This window comes from Dermacentor silvarum, chromosome 1, assembly GCF_013339745.2.
Source record: "Dermacentor silvarum isolate Dsil-2018 chromosome 1, BIME_Dsil_1.4, whole genome shotgun sequence".
Classification (NCBI taxonomy): domain Eukaryota; kingdom Metazoa; phylum Arthropoda; class Arachnida; order Ixodida; family Ixodidae; genus Dermacentor; species Dermacentor silvarum.
The window spans coordinates 383,955,507-383,976,042 of record NC_051154.1 but is presented as its reverse complement, the minus strand read 5'-3'; the positions used below and the strand labels follow the sequence as shown (position 1 = coordinate 383,976,042).

General features: G+C 46.7%; 1 protein-coding gene across 2 annotated transcripts in view; it reads right to left on the bottom strand.

The window, feature by feature from the left end:
- The window catches only part of LOC119446051 (arylsulfatase J-like), a 152,470-nt gene that overhangs the window by 7,832 nt on the left and 124,102 nt on the right, over positions 1–20,536 (bottom strand). The window contains exon 10 of one of the 2 annotated variants that reach the window (XM_049660624.1): positions 14,986–16,028. The exons of the other annotated variant lie outside the window; for it this stretch is intronic. Coding sequence (XP_049516581.1) covers positions 15,759–16,028 — 270 coding nt within the window. The 3' untranslated portion in view covers positions 14,986–15,758. Of the gene's footprint in view, positions 1–14,985; positions 16,029–20,536 lie in introns of those variants that run through there. 2 annotated transcript variants of the gene reach the window in all.

The window sequence follows — 20,536 nt, the reverse complement described above, 5'->3', positions numbered from 1 at the left end:
GGGCTGGATTTCGTGCAAACGCCCATGCAACTAGAGTCACTAACGTAAGGAGCCCCAGCCGAGCACAAAGTTTTCAAGGGTTTCGATAGCGAGCGGGCGCGTCGCGGCATCTCGCAGCGGCACCGGAATCTACGAGCGCATGGATTTCAATTCCGAAACTTCATGAGTATAAAGTTTATACCTTTTGACGCGAAGTGCACTGACATTTCCAAAGGCGTGCTTCTGATTTTTAGTTCTGGAACTTCTGGGTTAATGTTTTTAGAAACTTGGGCCAAACATGCACGCACTCGAACGCGCGTGTCTAAGCCGTTCCAGAAATGGAAAGCACGTGCTCGCAATCTTCCACGCAGAGGAAAATATTAAATATCACCGCGACTGTCAGCTGCGCATCTGATAATTTTCATCCAAATTTTCAGAAAGCGGTAATGTGATCGATAAGCTGGACCAGGCGGGCAAAGAAAATAAGAGAAAACGAAGAAGAAACTCAACGGCCTATTAATTTGAGACCAGTTCTTTTGTGCGGGCGGCAAGGTCTGCTCTCCGTGGCGATAGGGACACTGGTCCATGGATTTAAGAAAGCCCCGCTGAAATTACTGGTATTTCCAGAACGCTTCTTCGCATGCACAGATGATTGTGGAGTACACATCTGAAGAACCATTTGGAAAGTGCCCAGTAATGCCTCGTATTTAAACCAGATGTACCAATCCAAATTATAGAAATTTGTGTTGAAATTACAAAGAAAGCTAGATGCAAAAGTGAACGCTGCAGGCTGCTCTCCGTATGCTGATGAACGACGGATATTACTGGAATCGAACAGCTACTGTTTGTGCAAGGTACGTAAACAAGGATGTCAACGATATCGAATGAAGAAAGGAAGGAAATAAGAGGTGAAAGGCAAAGAGGTTAATCAGGATAAGTGTTCCGATTGGCTACTTTGCACAGGGGGATGGGGTAAGGGCAGAAGAAATATTAGAAAACAAAAGAAGATTAAAAAGAAAACTAAAAGAAACGTATCAGTCCGCACATTCTATAGTTTTTCACTAAGTCCTGTTTCTTTTAAAAAGCGTAATAGCGCTTTTAAAGCAGTTCGTTCCGACGTCGGCTGGGACCAGGGACCAAGAATTGTGGCTTCCGTAAGAGGACGGCTGTCTACCTTGTCGAGCGTGGTGTTGAGGAAACGATATCGAAGTGTTTTTAGGTTTCAACACAGGAATAGATGCCCTCTCTCATGGAGACTGCAGGTTATATGTACATGTGTACAATCTAGAGCACTGCACGGGCTCGGGCTTACCCGAAAGCCCGGGCCCGGCCCGGCCCGTGGGCCGGGCCGGGCGGGGTAGAGCAGTTTTTTCACGGGCTCGGGCCGGGCTCGGGAACGGCGTGTGCTTTTTGACCCGGGCCCGGGCCGGGCTTTCTCGTGGTGTGCATGTAACGTGCAGCGAGTTATTCTCGGGCGTCTGAACTCTGACAAACATGTATTTTTCGGTATCGGGCCGGGTTCGGGCCTGAGGTAAAGGGGTGGCGGGCCGGGCCAGGCGGGTAACGTAGATTATTTCCGGGCCCGGGCCGGGCCCGGGTCTCGCCATGAAAGTTTTGTTCGGGCTCGGGCGGGCAGCCCAACGTAAAAACGGGCCCGGGCCGGGTCCGGGCTGAAAAAATCGGCCCGTGCAGTGCTCTAGTACAAACTGCTGCATATTCTAGTCGCCCTTCCAGTGCCACTGCCAGCGCAGAGAGATTTTCAAACGTAAGATTACTAAAAAAACCACTTGCGCTTTACAATGAGGAACGCATGGTTATGCTGGCGCTTGTATACGCCGACAGAGACGTCGCCATCAACGTGTCGGAAGTTACTGAAAGCTTCACTAAACCTCCCCGCCGAGTAAAGTTTATCGTTTAGATAGCGAAGCAGCAAAAATCAATGCCTGTAAAAATATGTGTTCCTTCACGTTCCTATATAAGCTCGTAATTATGAAAACGTATGACTGTTCATTAGCTTTTGAAACCACAGAAATTTCACCGTTTGTTGTAACAGTTAGCATGATAATCAAAATTATCCTGGGAATACAAAAATTACGGGGACATCAATAACCAATTTTGACAAACCTTGCTCATTGAAAGCACGGCACACGCGGCGTTTCCAAAAACGCACTCGGATGTTGGGTAAATCAACTTGCCGCATCATCTGTGGCTTTCGTTTGTCCTTTTCTTTCCTTTTTAGCTACATGGATTTACTTCTTTTTTTAAACGAAGCAATAGCCTTCTTTGACTTGGGGTGCAGAATAATTGTGCCGCTGTGCAGGCAGTTAAAATACGCATTTTCATATTGATTTCTGCATTCTTTTTCTCTTATTCTAGCCACATGGTGCTGTCGCGATCGCAGCATGGCCCAAATGCATATCACAATTTCTGAGATCATAGTTTTGTTCTTGTCTGGATCAGAATCAGAATCAGAATTTCATTATTAAAGGTTGGGATCGTCTGTCTTTATACTCGTATGCGTGAAGTTTTACTGTCTGTGACTGCGCAACATGTTTTATTTGTCTTGTTTGACGCATTATATACAATGACGTTTCCTTAGATACGTAGATTTATTGCAGACTTATACGTATATTTAAATATCTTGTTGCGAGGTTTTGTGTATACAAGCAGTGAACTTGGTTTCACGCGACACTTTCTTGCCATTTGTATATTCCATTCTATCTTCGCATTTCTAATGTATATTTTGCGGAACTTCTGCTTTTTATATGTACTCGTTGTTGCAACTATAATTTCGGTGCAATTACAATATACGTGCGGGTAACATCTGCTGCTGCGCAATCCGTTGCAACGAAGGACAGCGTCATTGAGGTTTTTCCCTGACCGTTGCATATGTACAAAAATGTAAACGAGGTTGTTAAATGACAAAGATTCATCAAAATATTTGTCAACTTGTTCATTTTATGGCATTTACGTTTTTCATACCAGCTGCATGCACTGCTTTGCTGGTTTCGAACTGATATAGTTCTAAAGTTCACGTGATATTTTCTTTGCTTATTAGATAGACCAGAAAAAAAAAACGCGCAAGCACTGATATCAGCTATTACTGCCACAATTTTTGGGACATACGAAGCTATTCTTTTACGAAACAAACACATAATTTACTTGTCTTGACTGTGCGTAGCGTTAAATAACTCGTTTTCAGCACCTAATATACAATGGCATTGGCAATGGCAATGCAGTTATTATTGATGTATTTGATGCCTCGACAACTTTTATAAGGAGGAGGCCGCGTTGCAACTTGAGCCCCCCCCGAAAAAAATTTCTGGCTACGCCACTGCACTACGCCTATATGACTCTCCAACAGTTGTTCTTCATTATATCGGCATCAAAACAAATGTATTCGTTGTGAGAACTGCCCTCATGAGTATTCGTACAACAGTCCGAACAGCTTGCTTATATTGGTTGCAGCATCCTCTGGGTCTGCCGGGCTATGTATTCATATCCACGCTGCCTTCACTGGTCACTGTACCAACATGACTGCAGCTTACGAGCGTGGTGCAGGGAGTGGGCTTGATAAGTATTTACGGCAAGGTCGATGCGAATAGGTCGCGAGGTTTAGGGCGAAAAGCGGTTCAGAACGAATTGTCACCAACATCAGCAAGGGCAATTATGAGCAGCAATTGAAGCGCGACTATGTGAGGAGGGAACAAACATTGGGGAAAATATTTTCTTTAGTTAAAACGATAGTTTGATTGATTCAATGAAAATACAATTCATAATCAAATTTATATATGCGTGGCAAAGACAGAAAATACAACTGTATTTAACTGATCATTATCAATAAATACTTTTTCAGCGCCCCCTATAAGAAAGGGTGTTCACGCCTCTATCACTTGCAATGCGATGCAGCACTTGAAGTGGACAGAAAGGGGCACTCGTAAAGTTCACTTGTTACAATACGCCCCCCTCACACGTTGTGTTGTTTTGCTTGTCGACGTTTGTCTGAATTTGGTGGCGCGGGTAGTTTTATTGTTTCTTAACCTGTGCAGTAAAAAGCGCTGAGTTACGAAATTGGTTGATTTAGCTGTTTTGGTGCGGCTATGCTGGCCGACGGGCTTGGCGTCCGAGGATAGGGCCAGCACTCTACACCCAAAGATTACGTCGTCCTCCTAAAAAGTATGTTCTGTGCAGGGGCGCGATCTCGACACCCGTACGACAGACATTTTGCTGCATCGCTTTGCGCACTGAAAGTGCGAAACACCCATCAAGTCGAATGGCGGGACGCGTGAAAAATGGAGCTCTAATGGCAGGACACGAAACAAATTTCGTGTCTTTGAGAACAAAATGACGTCACCCGATTTTCACGGATATGGCGTCACGTTATTTTTTCTTCCACCGGAAGTGTGGCCTCGTCATGCTTTGAACGTCTAAGGAAGCATCGCTACTAGGTATAGTATCTTGACCACGTGTAAACATGCGATGAATTGTGTGCCATTGATTTGCCCGTCTGCGTGTTACCAATATACATGCCACATGCGCCTTCTTTTGTTAGAACTTCTGTGTGTCTTCTTTGCCTACGGTCTGCGTCAAGATTGCTGTTTTACAACGAAGCTGTTAGCCTCTAGTTAGTTGGGATTTTTCGTGTGCGCGTGCGCGGTGCTGACTAAAAAATGGGGACCGATCCCGGAGACAGTGCCAACAAGCGGGAAGCGCACAGTGTGCTGCTTCTCCAAGAGGCATCGCATGACATGATCAGGTGGCATCACTTGACGAAGACGTCATCACGTGACGTCAAATTTGATGTGATGACGTCATGAAATGTCATTGGGCGATATTGTGGCGTGTCGATGCCGTTATTCTCGTATATTCGAATTACACTCCGAAGCTATCATGTCTGCAGCTTGTGTTTTAAGTCGCATTTTACGAATTTCGTGACGCAATTTACTTCGAGAAATTGAATTCAATATCGCACTTGCGCTTGGCGGAGGGCCTAGGAGAAGGAGGAGGTATGCTGCACTTCCGGACACGTGCGTGCGCGCGTGACGTACGTCGCTTGTGGTGGTGGTGCTTGTCTAACGTCGTCTAATGTCGGCAACAGCTTCGCTCCACATCCAGTTTCACAGGGTGGAATGGCGACGGATCTTTTTTAAATTTCCATAATCCATCTGTACCAACTCGCCCAAGTATCTGCTCTTATGAACGTAATATTCCCTTGATATTACAGCAACAAGTTCAGCCGTGACGGCCCCTGCTTTATGCTCTACTCGGAGGACGGCCAGGCTGCAAGAATTGAGATCTCTCCTTTCGCACGCTCTCATAATCATTCCTTGAGCTATCTGCGTATAGTTTCTTATGTCTGACGAGGTGTCTGCGCCAAATAAATTTCTCCATTCGCTTTTACGTATGATTTCCATTTTTCTGTACGCAAGCGCACTGATTGTGCAAGCCATGTGGGCATCCCTTTCGACGACACGGCGCCTTATGACCACGGAGCCACCGCAAACACTAGCGGAATGTTTCATTTCACTTCAGGAGCTCTCAATGCGTGTACCACACTGTAGCTGTCGTATCAGTGTCCTGCATGTTGCTCCTAAAGGATTCGCACATTGCTCAAATGGTAGAGAAACTGAGGTCGGAAGGTTAAACTTTTCCGAGAAACAGAATCATTAAAGATACAGATCCATCTTAATTTTAATAATGGCAATCTAACATAGACCTTGTGTTCACCATACAACTGTCGAGAGTGGTAGCTGTTAACACGGTCTTTTGCGCATCAGTGGACGTAATTAGCCTTGTGATAACACATATTAGAAGGCCTACCTTCGCCATTTTCTAGTCGGGCAGTGAACTTATGATTATTTGAGCTTTCTTTTGAGGAACAGGGATATTATCTCTATGCCACCAATTTTGCAACTCAAGTGTTAAATATGTCGCGTTGGTGTATAGATGTGAATGTTCTGACGCTTGTGGGTGCCAGAGAAAGGTGCCCCCTGGTACTCAATGTAAACGGGCTTACAATACCTTTATACGACGTAGTTTAATTAGGGCTAAATGAAATTAAAGTGATATCCTGGCCGGCGCCAGTATAGCGTAAGTGTGCTAATAAAGCGGTACTTCGCTACGGACAAAAACACCGAGCTGACACTTTCCACGGAGCTAGCCAGATTTTTGCGTTTAATCATAATTGATAAAATGTTCCCACAAAAACCGATTTGGGGCACCTGGAAAAATAGCCGTAAATAGTCGGCGGGAAATGAAAGACAGCAGGCTGAAGTGTCGGACGCAGGCGATCAAGGCTCCAGGGAAAACAGCCGTCCATGGAGCTGCCGCACGACCGTTGCCTTGGCCAATGCGTTCGCCAGCACGAGTACTGCAGCTAGGAGCGTGGCTTGGCCTCCTGTGCGACCTCTTGGCGCCAGCATTGCGGATCGCGGAGGGAGGGGCGATGTTGGACGGTGGGTAGAGGATGGCTCTTGATTAGCCGGGGACGACCACTCAGCAGTCAGCCTGCATCCGAGCCCCAGCGCACGTTGCAGGAATGGTCAGCCTGCCCAACGGACAGCTTCCGCGCGAGCCGCAGTGCTCGGCGCACATGGGGCCATTAGCCAGGCCACGATCGGTGCTCCGCTGAACAGCTGACCGAGGAGACGCCTTGCCCGCTATCCGCAATGTTCGCGGCAAGGGGGGTAGCACAGCAGGCCAATTCACGCTCCGAGCTACAATACTCGTACTGGCGAACGCCTTGGCCAAGGGCAACGGTCGGGCGGCAGCTCCATGGACGGCCGCGTTCCCTGGAGCATCCATCGCCTGCGTCCGACACTTCGGCGTGCTGTCTTCGGTCTCCCGCTGACTAGGCACCTGTCTCGCCACGAAGCATTTCGCCACGTGCTCGTTATACGTGGCCCAATCGTGGCACGACGCATCTTCTGAATACAACTGCGCTATCGCTGATTTGGCGAGATCACTCACATGGGTGGTACAATCGCGAATAAACCCGCGTACACTTCGTCGTCGTCATCGGCGTCGTTTTCTTTCACTCATGACATGAGATGAAGCGACAGTCTCAGGGCGTGCTTATTTTCATTGTGCTTTCTTTAGTTGTGCGTCATGGCATACGTCATAGCAGGAATTTCGAATTATTTAAGGTTGATACGCCACGTGGTGGCTAAAAAAGGAAAGTGAACGAAATGTCCCTAATTATGGGCATTTGCAAGGCAATAGACTAAAGAATAAACAACAGGTAAAGGGGTAAACAGCATAAACAATGGTACTCAGTAATGACAAAGTTAGGTTTACGGAAGAGGTAACACAGTGAAACCCAGATATATCGTATCTCAAGGGAATCACAAAAAAGTTAGATATATGGTAATCTGATGTACAAAACAATAGGCACTGAGGCAAACAGCGGCTCACCCATTGGTGCGCCCGAGGGCCGCTAAGTTACTGCACGCAACTCGTGAAAAAAAAGCACACTTTATTTAGGTGCAAGAAAAATTGCTGATCGTGGTTTGCTTCTTCTGCGAAATCAAGTTGAAGACGCTCGTCTCGATCTTGTCAAGACTTTCAGGTGCGAAAGCCATGTGCCTTCCATACAGCTGCAGACACGACGAATCAGGTCAAATGCCAATGCCACTTCAGCGGCTGTGCACGGGCCTGTTGCCGTCTCTTTTGTACGATCTTCGTCGCTACGTGAGCAGCCTTTCGTTTGGGTTTCCGCGATGTTTGAACATCTTTGTCATCAAGATTCGCTATAGCTTGTGAACATGGTTATTAGACTTCACAAAGCTGTCTGCAGTAACTTCGGCCGGAATAACTCCAGCGAAGAGGCAGAGCTCACAAAACATGTCGTCCATGCATCCTCTTCTGTTGCTTCTTCCAGAAGTTCGCCTCGTTTCTCCTTCCCCCTTTCGCTCAACGCCACCTAGACTTTCCCCTAGGTGGCGTTGCTATGCCGCGCGCTCAGTGCGCTCCTCCGTACATTCATCAGCGGGGGATTCTCTTCTTCACCTCCAGGCTTCAAAACACCTCAAAGTTCACGATGAAGTGCGCTTTGTGGTCTTCGGCGTGGCGCCGCGTTCGATATATTAAATGTGCTGGTGAACGGGCGTTCTATATACGGATGCACCAGTTGCATGGGATTTTCAAGGGGATTTTACAGCTGATCGATATAAACAATTATTCGTTATATGTGGGTTCTATATATCCGGGTTTGACTGTACTCTATAAGATACGTTTCAGGTGTCGGTAAATAAATTGGGATAATGCATACGACACAATGAAATAAAATAAAATGGCACAGAAATAAATGCTAACTCACACCCGCTGCGGTGGCTTAGTCAGCTAAGGCGTTGCGCTGCTGAGCACGAGACCGCGGGATCGAATCCCGGCCGCGGCGGCCGCATTTCGATGGAGGGTAAATGCAAAAACGCCCATGTTCTTGCGTTGTATTGCACGTTAAAGAACCCCAGGTGTCAAAATTAATCCGGAGCCCTCCACTACGGCGTGCCTCATAATCAGAACTGGTTTTGGCACGTAAAACCCCAGAAAGAAAAAAAAAGAAAAGATAGCTCACACTGTAACTAAGCTAACCCATCGAATAATTAAGCGAATAACTTACTCACCACACTTACTAACCAAATGTAACCTATTTATTGAAGCAACTAACTTCAGAAGAATGTAGAGACAACTGACTGGCACATTTTCGAGGAATCCTACTAAAGGGGTCACGTCAATTACACGACGCTGCCGTGTAAACATCAGCCCAACGCACGCTAATTTTTTTCGAAAAGTTCCCGTTGTAGGTTAAGCAGCGCACGTACTGAAACAAATATGGGAGCGGCGCCCAAGGTATATGTAAACTGGTAGCGTAGCTTCCATAGAAGCCCACATGTCAAGAGAATGGCGGCTCGTTGACACCATTATCATCTACGTATCAGGGGGACAACTAACTACAAGCAAAAAATAAAAAATAAATAGTGACGTCACAACCAGAAATGGCAGTGACGTCAAGATCTTATGTTCCTTGGCGCGAATGTTTGAAATTCTTCAGCATCCGGCATTTCGACCATTACGCCAGCAGCTATTTTTTTAAAGGCTGAGGCGAGCTGGCGACTCACCTTAGCTGAAGCGCCAGCATGTCATGAAACTATATGAGTGGCGTATGTCTTCATGTGAACATAATTAGGCTGTTATTGACGGCAATTGCTCCAGTAGGTTCCTTAGGAAGGTGAGCCAATAGGATGGAAATAAATGACAGTGCCACAGAGGTTTCAAAAGAATTTTCACTTTTATTCGCCTAGAATAATACAACCAATATAATTGACCAAACAAAACTTGCTTCAATGGATGAAAAGTAGTATGGCCAGCACGGCGCCGTAATGTATAGCAACATATGCGAAACCTTTTCACAGAATCATTTGCATTTTCGTGTGACACCATGTATTCATATTCAACAGTTACCAGATAAGACAACATTGGCCCGCATTATCATGTAGAAAACATTCGACTTATTAATTTCGCTTCCCGTCGGACACTCAGAGCCTTTATTACAGAGAGTGAATGAACATAGCGCAACGTTTCTTCGCGGAGCGTCCCGCATTTATCGTCACGACGAGACACAGCGCGTCGGATGCCCCAGCAAGAACTGGGACGATGACAAAAAAGCCTGCACTCGCGCTATTCGCCAATGAATGTCGTGTGCTAGGCGACGTAAAATGTGAAGTGAAGCGCACGCCAGACTTTGAACCACCACGCAAAGAAATAAAAACAAGAAAACTCGTATGAAGCCGCCGTGTTCAAGTGAGCAACGCCATTCCGCACGACGTAATAGCTGGTTTGCACAGTCTTGCCGAGCCTTGCACCAGAATCACTGGTTGGTAGGGATCACCAAGGACGAACTAATAAATTCTCGAATAGAAACAAAATGAACATTTGGTGTTTAAGTACAGCAAAAATATTTGACACAGAATATTTACTCGTATGATAGTATTCGGATTGAAATTTTTCGAACATTTTTTTACTGATAGGTTTCCTAGTTTCAGTGGTTACCCCCCCCCCCCCTCACCTAGTCGCGCTTCAATCGTGCACCACTCACTCTGGCGATAGGTTTTGGCACGCCTTTCGTTCCAAGCTTCGCGACCTATTTAGATGTTTATAGATGGACCTCGTACGAAACGTAGCCGGAGTGGGCATGGAAGTATCGCAGTGGTGCAGCCGCCTCGATCGCCTTTTCGTTTGTATTGTGCAGGCTTCCATTATTTTAGTCCCCCGCAGGGGCGTCTGCGTCAGCAGGCGTTTGGTGTGTTGCGACACCACGTACCCGAGCACACGAGGTTTGGACCCTCCCGCGTGTAGCCGTGCGCGGCTTAGCCGTGTCCGGGGAAAAGAGGATCCTGGGGGTTGAGCCGATGCCGGGTGTTCGGACCTTTATGGCCCCTCGGCGGAGGCAACACACCTCTTTGGCCTCCGCTTCACGTAGACGGCACCCCCGGACTGACCCACCCGGGGGAAATCAGCAGTCGCCTTTTCCTATCCCCCTCTTCAACCTTTTTGCTTTCCTCTCCTCTTTCTCACTTTCCTGTCACCTCCTCTCTTCCATGACTTCCGTTACTGTTTCCTGGTGGCATGGGTTAACCTTGTGTGTTCAACCCAACCTTGGGTGATATCACATTGGGTTATAGCGGCGGTGTACAGCTGGCGCTTGCAAGCTTATTTTTCATACGTCTTGTAGCGTCCCCTTGTTGGACTCGGTGGTGGGTGGCTGCCACCGCTGCCGAACGCATACCAAAATTTATGGCTACGCATTTCCCTCCATTGACACCAGATCGTACCCTGAAGAGGGGGCGCACCGAAGCAAACTTCAAGATTTTTGTACAGAGCAAGGAAACGTTTCCGCGGTTCAATGTTATACATAGCGACATGTCAGGAAAACCAGTAAGAAAGCTGTCCCCATTCCTAGTTACGAAGTGCCTAGGAGAAACACTAGGGCCAGGCCATAAAGTTACGAAAATCACAAGCGGTGATCTGCTTATTGAAGTCCGAGACACAATCCAGTATGAAAAGCTATCCAACCTGAAAACCTTTGGCGACATCCCAATCACTGTGACTGCACATCGTTCGATGAATACCGTCCGAGGGGTGGTATCGGAGGATGACTTGCTTGAGTTGACTGACGCCGAACTGCTCGCGGGCTGGAAGGACGAGAATGTCATCAATGTCCAGAGAATTAGGATTAAACGTGACAACAAAGAAATACCCACTAAGCACATAGTATTAACGTTTGGATCCAACATTCTTCCCGAAACGCTCGTGACAGGCTACACAAAGATCCGAGTACGCCCGTATATTCCTAACCCCCGACGATGTTTCAACTGCCAGAGATATGGTCACGGTTCACAAACATGCCGAGGCCAGCTCACCTGTCCCAAGTGCGGATCGAAGGACCACTCTTCCGAAAACTGCGAAAATGCACTCCACTGTGTGAACTGTGATGGCGGGCATGCCGCATACTCGCGCTCGTGCCCGTCTTGGAAAACAGAAAAGGATATTATTGCATTGAAAGTAAAAGAAAACATTTCATTCGGGGCAGCACGAAAACGCATGTCATTCCTGAAAGGCACAAGATACGCTGATGCGGCGCGTAAAGGGGCAGCACCGCAACAGCCTCAGGCACCCCTTCGGCCCACGCACAGTGAGCCGGCGGTTGTGCCATCTGTCCCCTTGGCGGCAGTGGGTAAATCTACTCCGCCCCTCTCCAAACAGGGCCCTTCAACCTCTAGGCTGTCGGGTCAGGGAGCCTCTCCACGCGTGGCGAGGCCTCTAGCACGGTCACAAAGCCTGCACAGGCGGGCATCCAGTGCCTCTTCCGAGGCAATGGACACTGCACAATGCTCCTCGGCGCTCTCAGCGTCGAAGGAGCAACGGGGCTCACTTGACCGCTCAAGAAAAGGAAAAGCGGTTCGAGTGACTGCTCCAGGAAAAGCTTCATAAGCGTAGAATTTCCTTGTACGCAGATAGCTCTGTTTATTTCCTACGAAAATGGATACCCAAATAATTCAATGGAATACCAGAGGGCTTATGCATAATTTAGACGACGTCAAAGAACTCCTATACGAATTTCAACCACGGTTATTCTGCGTACAGAAAACGCACCTAAAATCCACCCAAACAAGTTTTTTGAAGCAATATTCCATATTCCGAAAAGACCGTGAGGATGGCCTCGCGGCATCTGGTGGTGTGGCAATTATAGCACAGAGGTCTGTTGCTTGCCAGCACCTGCGCCTACAAACAAATTTAGAGGCAGTAGCCATTAGAGCTATACTCTTTGACAGGCTTGTGACCGTCTGCTCTCTCTATGTCCCACCTGATTTTCGTCTGGAGCTTAGAGAGTTTGAGAAACTAATAGATCAGCTCCCCGAGCCATACATATTGACAGGAGACCTAAATGCTCATAACACTCTCTGGGGTGACCCGCGCTGCGACGCAAGGGGCCGTGTAATTGAAAACTTTCTTTTGTGTTCTGGTGCGGTCCTCTTGAATAAGAAGGATCCCACCTTTATAGTACCACGCATCACTCTTATTCCTCTATAGACTTAACCATATCCTCTGCAGCTATGATGCCATACTTAGATTGGAGGGTGATCAAAAATCCGTACGGCAGTGATCACTTCCCAATAGTCCTAAACCTCACGAAACAGGTAGAATATACTCCGCATATACCCAGATGGAAACTCGACACAGCCGACTGGGAATGTTTTCGAAAATGTACACATTTGAAACGAGATGACATCGCGGCCTCCAGCATTGATGACGCAGTGGCGTACTTCACAGCATTCATTATTGATGCTGCTTCTAAGTCCATCCCGCAAACAAATGGATTTTCTAATAAGCGACGTGTTCCCTGGTGGAATGAGGAATGTAGGAAGGCGCGTAAAAACCAAAACAAAGCTTGGGGGCTTTTACGAGAGTCTCCAACTCTAGAAAACTTGATTAACTTCAAGCGCATAAAGTCCCAGGGAAGGAGAACACGCCGACAGGCGAAAAGGGAAAGCTGGGAGAAGTACCTAACACGCATTAACTCATATACAGATGAGAAAAAAGCTTGGGACAGGGTGAGGAAGATAAAAGGACGGCAGACACACACGATGCCGTTAGTAAATAACCAAGGGAACAGCATAGAAGATCAAGCGAATTCTCTTGGGGCCCACTTTGAACTTGTATCTAGTTCTGCACACTACTCGCAAACATTCTTGAGACATAAAGAGATTATAGAGAGAAAGCCACTCGAACGCAAATGCACGCCCACTGAAGGGTACAACAGTTTTTTCAGTATGCCTGAACTGCGCGCGGCACTGATCTCCTGTAATCAGTCTGCTCCAGGACCTGATCGCATCTCATATGAAATGATCCAACACGTACATCCTGAAGCCCTAATCACGCTCCTCTCACTCTTTAACGGGCTCGGGCTGGGCTCGCGCACGGCGTGTGCTTTTTGACCCGGGCCCGGGTCGGGCTCAGGTTTTTTGACGCGGGCCCGGGCCGGGCTCGGGCTTTCTGGTGGTGCGCATGTAACGTGCAGTGAGTTATTCTCGGGCGTATCAACTCTGAAAATTATGTATTTTTCGGTCTCGGGCCGGGTTCGGGCCGGTTTCGAGCCGGGCTCGGGTCGGGCTCGGGCCTAAGGTAAAGGGGTGACGGGCCGGGCCATGCGGGTACGTAGATCATTTCCGGGCCGGGCCCTGGTCTCGCCATAAAAGTTTTGATCGGGCTCGGGCGGGCAGCCCAACGTAAAAACGGGCCCGGGCCGGGCCCGGGCTGAAAAAATCGGCCCGTGCAGTGCTCTAGCTGGGAAACGAAGAAGGCTGTTCTGTCCTAAACGATGTTCTTTTTCGGGATGTTTTTCCGATTCATGTACTGTTCCAGTGCCGCAGCTGCGAAGCAGTAGCTTATTTCCAATGAATGTCTTTTAATTGATTGCGAATAAATTATAAGGCAATTCGTAATAATAAAATGTCATCCAGCTGCGGCACTCTTGAGCTAAATGCGAACTTTAAGAACATTGACATGTGCTCCTCCATAGCCTTGTCGTAGCGTTTCACGCAGTCTTTCCAATGCTCCACGTTGCCACTTCATTGCGAGGTGGGAAAGGTGATTCCCGTAAATTCAATAACCAACATTCTCCCTTAAACTACACAGCAATCTCGTTAACAGTATCCCCTGCAATATGCTGGGGCATCTAATATATACTAATATCATGAGTTTTCTGGAATCCAACTAATTTTTTGCACACTTTCGACAGCTCTGATGGATTTTGTGTGTCAAAGGTCGGCAGAATTTATGTCCAAAGTGCACCCAATGACCCAACTAAAGACGCATAAATGAAGAAATGCAAGTGCGAGTGAAACAATCCTACGATGATCAGGTTATAATAAAAAAAAACGAACAGCGCCTGGAAGTGGACACTTACTAACCCTTATTGTCAATATTTCCAACCTTGACCAGCATTTCTCAGCTGTCGCGCCATCTGCTAATAGCTTTGTCAACCAACCATACCTATCCCCCAGCGCATCACCGGCTTTGGCAGTCAATGAGATAACTTCTTTAGAGGGAGCTAAACCATCACTGCGCCTTCATACACTTGTAGCTTATTGACAACAGTAATACTGGTAGCACGAACAGAACTTTCGCTAATGCTTAGCACAAATGTGGGATCACTTCTGGCGCTTTCGCAAAGTTTAGTAGCAATTGTTCTTCAGGTTCCTTTCTGTTCGCCGCTCATTGAGTTTCCGTTTCCCTAAATGATTAAGTAAGATCTGATGATAGACATTCATGTTCAATTTCAGATATATCATCGGTGCAGAAACACGGGCATTTTCATAGGGTAAATGCATCATGCGTTCTCCATTTACTGCTATGTGGCACTGGCAGGCGACCGACTCTGGGATCATCCTGCACCAAATCTCTGCACCAAATCCCCCCCTCCCCCCCAAAAAAAAATTTTCTGTGCCATTCAAAGGTTTGGCTTTTCCATAATGCTTCGTCACGATATACTTACTGAATCAGATTCCATGTCTCACAATGGGTTTTGTCTAGCCAAGCACCAAAATTACAAACCTCTGTACAGAATTCCTGTCCATCACGTGTCTCACGTAACATCCATCTAAGCGCGCCAACAAGCGAACAGTGAGTTTCCACACATAGCCCTATCACCTAGGTAGTTTACATGAATGTTTATTGCAGCCTATGACTATCCTGGGCATATACGCACCGATTCAATAAGACACACTCCTTGAGTTTGAATATCGTAAAATACCAACATAAGTCCTTCAACTTTTCTGCCATGCCATATATATTTAATGTGCATTTGGGCTATTGCTCAAGATTGCGCACTATAGAGGGGTCGATCAGGATCCATAACTAACGTGGCTTCGTTGCCTATGTTCAAAATAGGCGCTTTCTGCACATCAACCACTCATATGATTTGCGAAGAGAGAAAAAATCGGGCTTTTGTTTCTTACTCTTCTTTTTTACTTTTCTTTTGTTTTGAACTTTTTGTTTAAGACTCTTCTGCTCTCGTCTTTATTATTCATTCTTGGAAACATACGCAACAAGGGTTCGGATAGCATAAATTGTCATGAGAAAACGTTTTAGCTGCGATCAACAAAGTGTGCAGCTTAAACTTCACCTTGATGCTGCCACAGCCCTGTGCTCAGCTTATGTGCTTATTAACTTAGTTTAGCAGTTCGAGTAATGAGCTGCTGAAAAGTTAGAAGAAAGAGGTCTTATTGGTTAAGCACGAGACGACTAATTAAGATGGCCACTATAGCCAACACACTAAGGTACAAATACGTAGACGCATTAGTCAAGAATCCATGACTGGGTGGCTTCTTCATGCATTCACACTCGTGGTAGGAAGTCTGCTTCATTTCCTCCCAGGGCCCCCAAGTACAGTTGTTGACGCCAGGACGCCCCCTTGGGTCGATCTCATGTTCCTTCGGCCGCACTGCAACAGCTGCGTAGACCTTCAACTTCTCCGATAACTTGGCGACCACCTGCGAAGCACGCGAGTCATGTTTTTTCAACCAGCTCCATCAATATAGGCGCAACGCAACAGAGGACTGATATATGTTACACCATTTCCTTAAGAAAGGAAAAGGAACTGATATGAAATATTTTTTTGCAAAAGAATTGTGATAAAGTACACTTTCTTTCTGTGCGAAAATAAGCCACCGCACGTCTAGATGCTACGTAAATAACGTATGCATATAGGGCTGTCAGAGTGTCTCAGTGAGGTACAATATGCCTGCCATTGAAGCACGCACGCTAAGTGCCAGACTTTTCATTATAGGAGAGAAAGGAGCATACTATAATACCGGATGTTCTTGTTTTGTAAGTGCAGCAAAATTTTGAAATGACAGCAATATAAATCACGGTGATTAATTTGATACGGTCCCTCACAAGTATCTCGTATTGAAACTTTCCTGTCAAAATGTAATGCCTCTTGACCATGACGGGATAAAAGCTTTCGCAACCAATCTGTAACAATTTGTTCGTGCTAATAATACTTCATTGCCTCTGTATCCAATTATTTGTGGTGTGCCATGGGAGACTCTATGAATCTCTATCATTTTTTATTCACATAAACGAGTTGCCTTTTTCAATACAACCTAACATTCGCCTATACGCAGACGAGTGCGTTCTTCATCGTCCTTCAAGGACAGCTTAGACCCTTCCACCTTTCAGCCTCATTTAATCTGTATTCAGTCCTGGTGTGAGGAATCGATAATGTGCTTAAATGCAAAAATCCGGACATACTCATACCAGCCGCACTAGTACACCATCAATGGCTCTGACGTTGTTTCTCTGGAAGCTTTCCAAGACCTCGGCAATAACCTCACGTATGATTGGCTTTGGGTATAGGCAGGTAGGGTTAAATGAAGTATAACTGGGCAGGTCGGAAGCACTGCACCTCTGGCTGCTTCTTTACACTTCGACACAAACAATGTCATAAAGCGCAGTTACGAATTAACTAATCGTCTTCTTGTCTACTTATGCCGAAACATTACTTTCCCTCAGTTAAAATGTTAACTTATTGAACTCTACTTCGCTCTCCTCTAGAGTACGTTAGTGCTATCTGAGCATACTAACATGCTCGAGGCCGTTCATAATTGTGCGCTGACGTTAGTTTACTCGGTATATATTTCCTTCACTAGTGTATCTGTTCTTTAAACCAGGACTAATCTAAAAGCTTTAGTTTTATGGGGTCAGCTTTCCAGGTTCTGCTTATATAATAATCTTTATCCCACGTCTTGCGCCATTTCAAATTACATTCATTGAATCTGTATTTCTCAACGCATTCGTCACCACAAAGCCGTCAATACGCCGTAAGCTCCACATCGCCGCCCATTTTAATGATTTCTCTATCAAAACAGCAAGACAAGTGAACTGCTTTCCGACCGACGCTGTGCACGTTACTGACCGCAGCAAATTCTAGGAAACTGTCATCCACCTTATCCAGTAATTTTATTCGTTCATCCCATCTTGTAATAAACCGCTTCCGGGCGTTTGACATACCATAAAATTTCATAAATTAAAAAAAATCACTCGATTCACTGACGCACAAATATATCGAACAATGGCATCTCGCAGTTTTCAAACATCTGAGCGTCACATAGCATTTTAATCGTGGCCTTATTACGTTTGCGTATTACAAACTGTTCATTTTCTGGCAGCGTACAGATGCGTATGTGACATAGCGAAAATAATGCTTATTTCAGGGTGGTGTTGGTTCTTGTCTATCCTTGTGCCATGCATGTTAACTGAGTCGCTCACGTGTATACTAATTTGGAAACAACCTTTAAAAATTATTCCCTTCTTAAGTTTTAGTTGCGCTTGACATGTTTATAACTAGAATATCAAGAACGGACCGAAGGGCCCCTGGCATGTGTGGGTTCCACGTAACGGCGCTGCTGTGGATGACGCGGAGTTATTGTTGCCTGTAGGCAAGACTTGTGACTCATCTACCAGCACGTGGCTCGTACAAGGCTGGACCTCGGAATCTTGAGCCTGCGCTGTCCATGGTGAGTTTACAGTAGCCATATCTTCTGGATAGGCGATGGGTCCCCTCTAATGGGAAGATCATTCGTTAGACTCCGGCTCTGGCAGGTTGGCAGATGAACTTGGTGGCTTAGCGTTCGGATGGCGCCATATGATTAGATTAATTGTTGGCGTCGTGCTGTAGCAGATGTATTGGTTTTGTTTAGCTTCTACTGAAGTGATCGATGTGAACAAAACGAAGCCGATTGTTGAGCTTGACCAGGAATGTTACATCGCTAACTTGTTGAACCACAACGCCTTCGTCCCATGTCATCGGGTCGCCGCTTCCAGTTCTCACGTAGGCAGCGTAGCCAATCACAATGCGCGCGTCTTTATTTCTGCGCTCTTTACGGTTTGTTGCGTTTAGTTCTTGGCGATACTTCATGTCTTGCGAAAAACTTGATTTGAAGGGGGACAGCTACGCTCGAGGTTGTTTCGTGAGGAACATTTCGGCCGGTGTCCTCCCGTCAGTGTGGTTTGGGATTTCCTGCCTGTAAGCCGGATGACAGTTGGCAAGTCGTTGCTAGAAGGTTTTATGTCTGGCTTCCCGGTTATCCAGGAGAAATTGCGTCAGAAGTGTTTGAAAGTGAAGCTTTCTTGGCCTACCGCCCTGAGTGTGACGTTGCTGTCTGCTGGGTCACTCAGTACCTCGGCGGTTATATATATATATATATATATATATATATATATATATAATGTACTGTTGCGTAGTAATTTGTGCCGCTATGGAAAGAAGTGACGATGTGTGAATGTGACGCAGGTATTGATGAGTGCTATCGCGCTGCAGTGGGTTCTAGGACTACGCATTCTCCCTAGATTATATATATATATATATATATATATATATATAAAACGGAGGTGCTGTACGATTTACTGGTATAGCGTATCGGACACAGTGCAAACAAGCATCAGATGGAGTGAAAACTATGTTGGCTCAGAGAAGGCAGATTGTGTATGCAAGCGCGGATGCGAGCTCCGGACACAAGCACACTGTCAGCCCGTCATTGTCATGACGTCATTGTCATTCCGCCGCATACATATCGTTGTGATCATTCCTTCGTTTCATGATGTCGTCATTGTTGCGCCGTCTTCACTCTGTCGTCGTGAGTGCGTTGACATTTCGGCGTGAATATGCCTCCATCGTCGCGCCGTCGACAACATTCTGTCGTCGTCATTTCATCGTCATTCTGCCATTGTCATTGCATGGTCGTCATACAGTGTCCATTACCCCGCCGTGATCATGCGGTTGTCGTCATGCCATGGTTCATTATTGCGTCATCGTCACACAGTCGTCGTCGCGCATTCGTGACCATACCGTCGTCGTAATGCTGTCGTGGTCGCTCCATCGTCTCCATTCCAGCTTAATCATCCCATTATCGCCATGCCGTCTTCGTTACGTCCTCATGATGATGGGGCAATTGATGACAAAAATATTCAGTGCCATTCCACTCTGTGAAGGTCGATAACCAGCGAAGCTGTGTATGTGGTGATTGACCGTTGCTCCGGTGAAACGTTCCAAGTTTGCGGGATTGGGGCTACACGGACGGTTCGCATTTCTTTACGCCTCGCGGTCCTGGCGGGCAGCACGTTTAAGCTTGGCGTCTGCGGCATCGTCGGTGGTCTCCTTGCGCCGCCGCCGCACCCATTCCCTTCTCTGTTCACGCCGTCGTTCTTGGTAGGCGCGCTGTTCTTCTTCAGACCGTACAACACGCGCACTACCCACTTCACAGTCAGATCAGAACTGAGGAAAGGAGCCTACGTAGAGCATGACGTCAAGACACAGAAGACACTCAGAATGGTAGGCACTAGTTTGAATACGTGGGATGGCATGCACATGTATGATGCGAACCTAGACATGGCCGACGCGGGTCAAAGTGTAATATATGTTCTTATCAGCTTAATATCTGATAAGGGTTGTATTTAGACCAAAGATATTAAACTTCTACCCAAGATAATAAACGTTGGCGGAATGCTTGAAACCTGCTTCAGCTCTACCGTGGGTCGGCTCGGTGAAGCACTATCTTCGGCATATTTAGTCTACGGACATCAATCCGCTGGAAACTAGCCATATACAGCTTGGCTGTAAAAGCGTTGCCATTACAGCAGGATTGTTTTTGTTATTTATTTTTTGGGGAAGCATGGCTCACCAGGCACCAGGGGGTAAATAAGTGCTGGTGACACAATTCCTGTTTACCTGGGGGTATACCGGCTGCCATAGCCGTGCTAGGGCTTCAAGGCTGGCCACTGAGTAGAGATTAGTAGCAGTCGCAACAACGTGAACGTACACTAGTTCCTCATACTTCTACTGACTGCAGAGTTTTCTAAGCCGCTGCCTCGTTTTTGCGTGGTTTCCGCCTATCTGCGCCCTGCACAGTTCACACATCGTGTCATCTGTACACTCACCTGGCACGTGCTTCACCTCGCTGGACCCTGCTGCGCTTGCGCTACCTTGGCACGGAAGGGA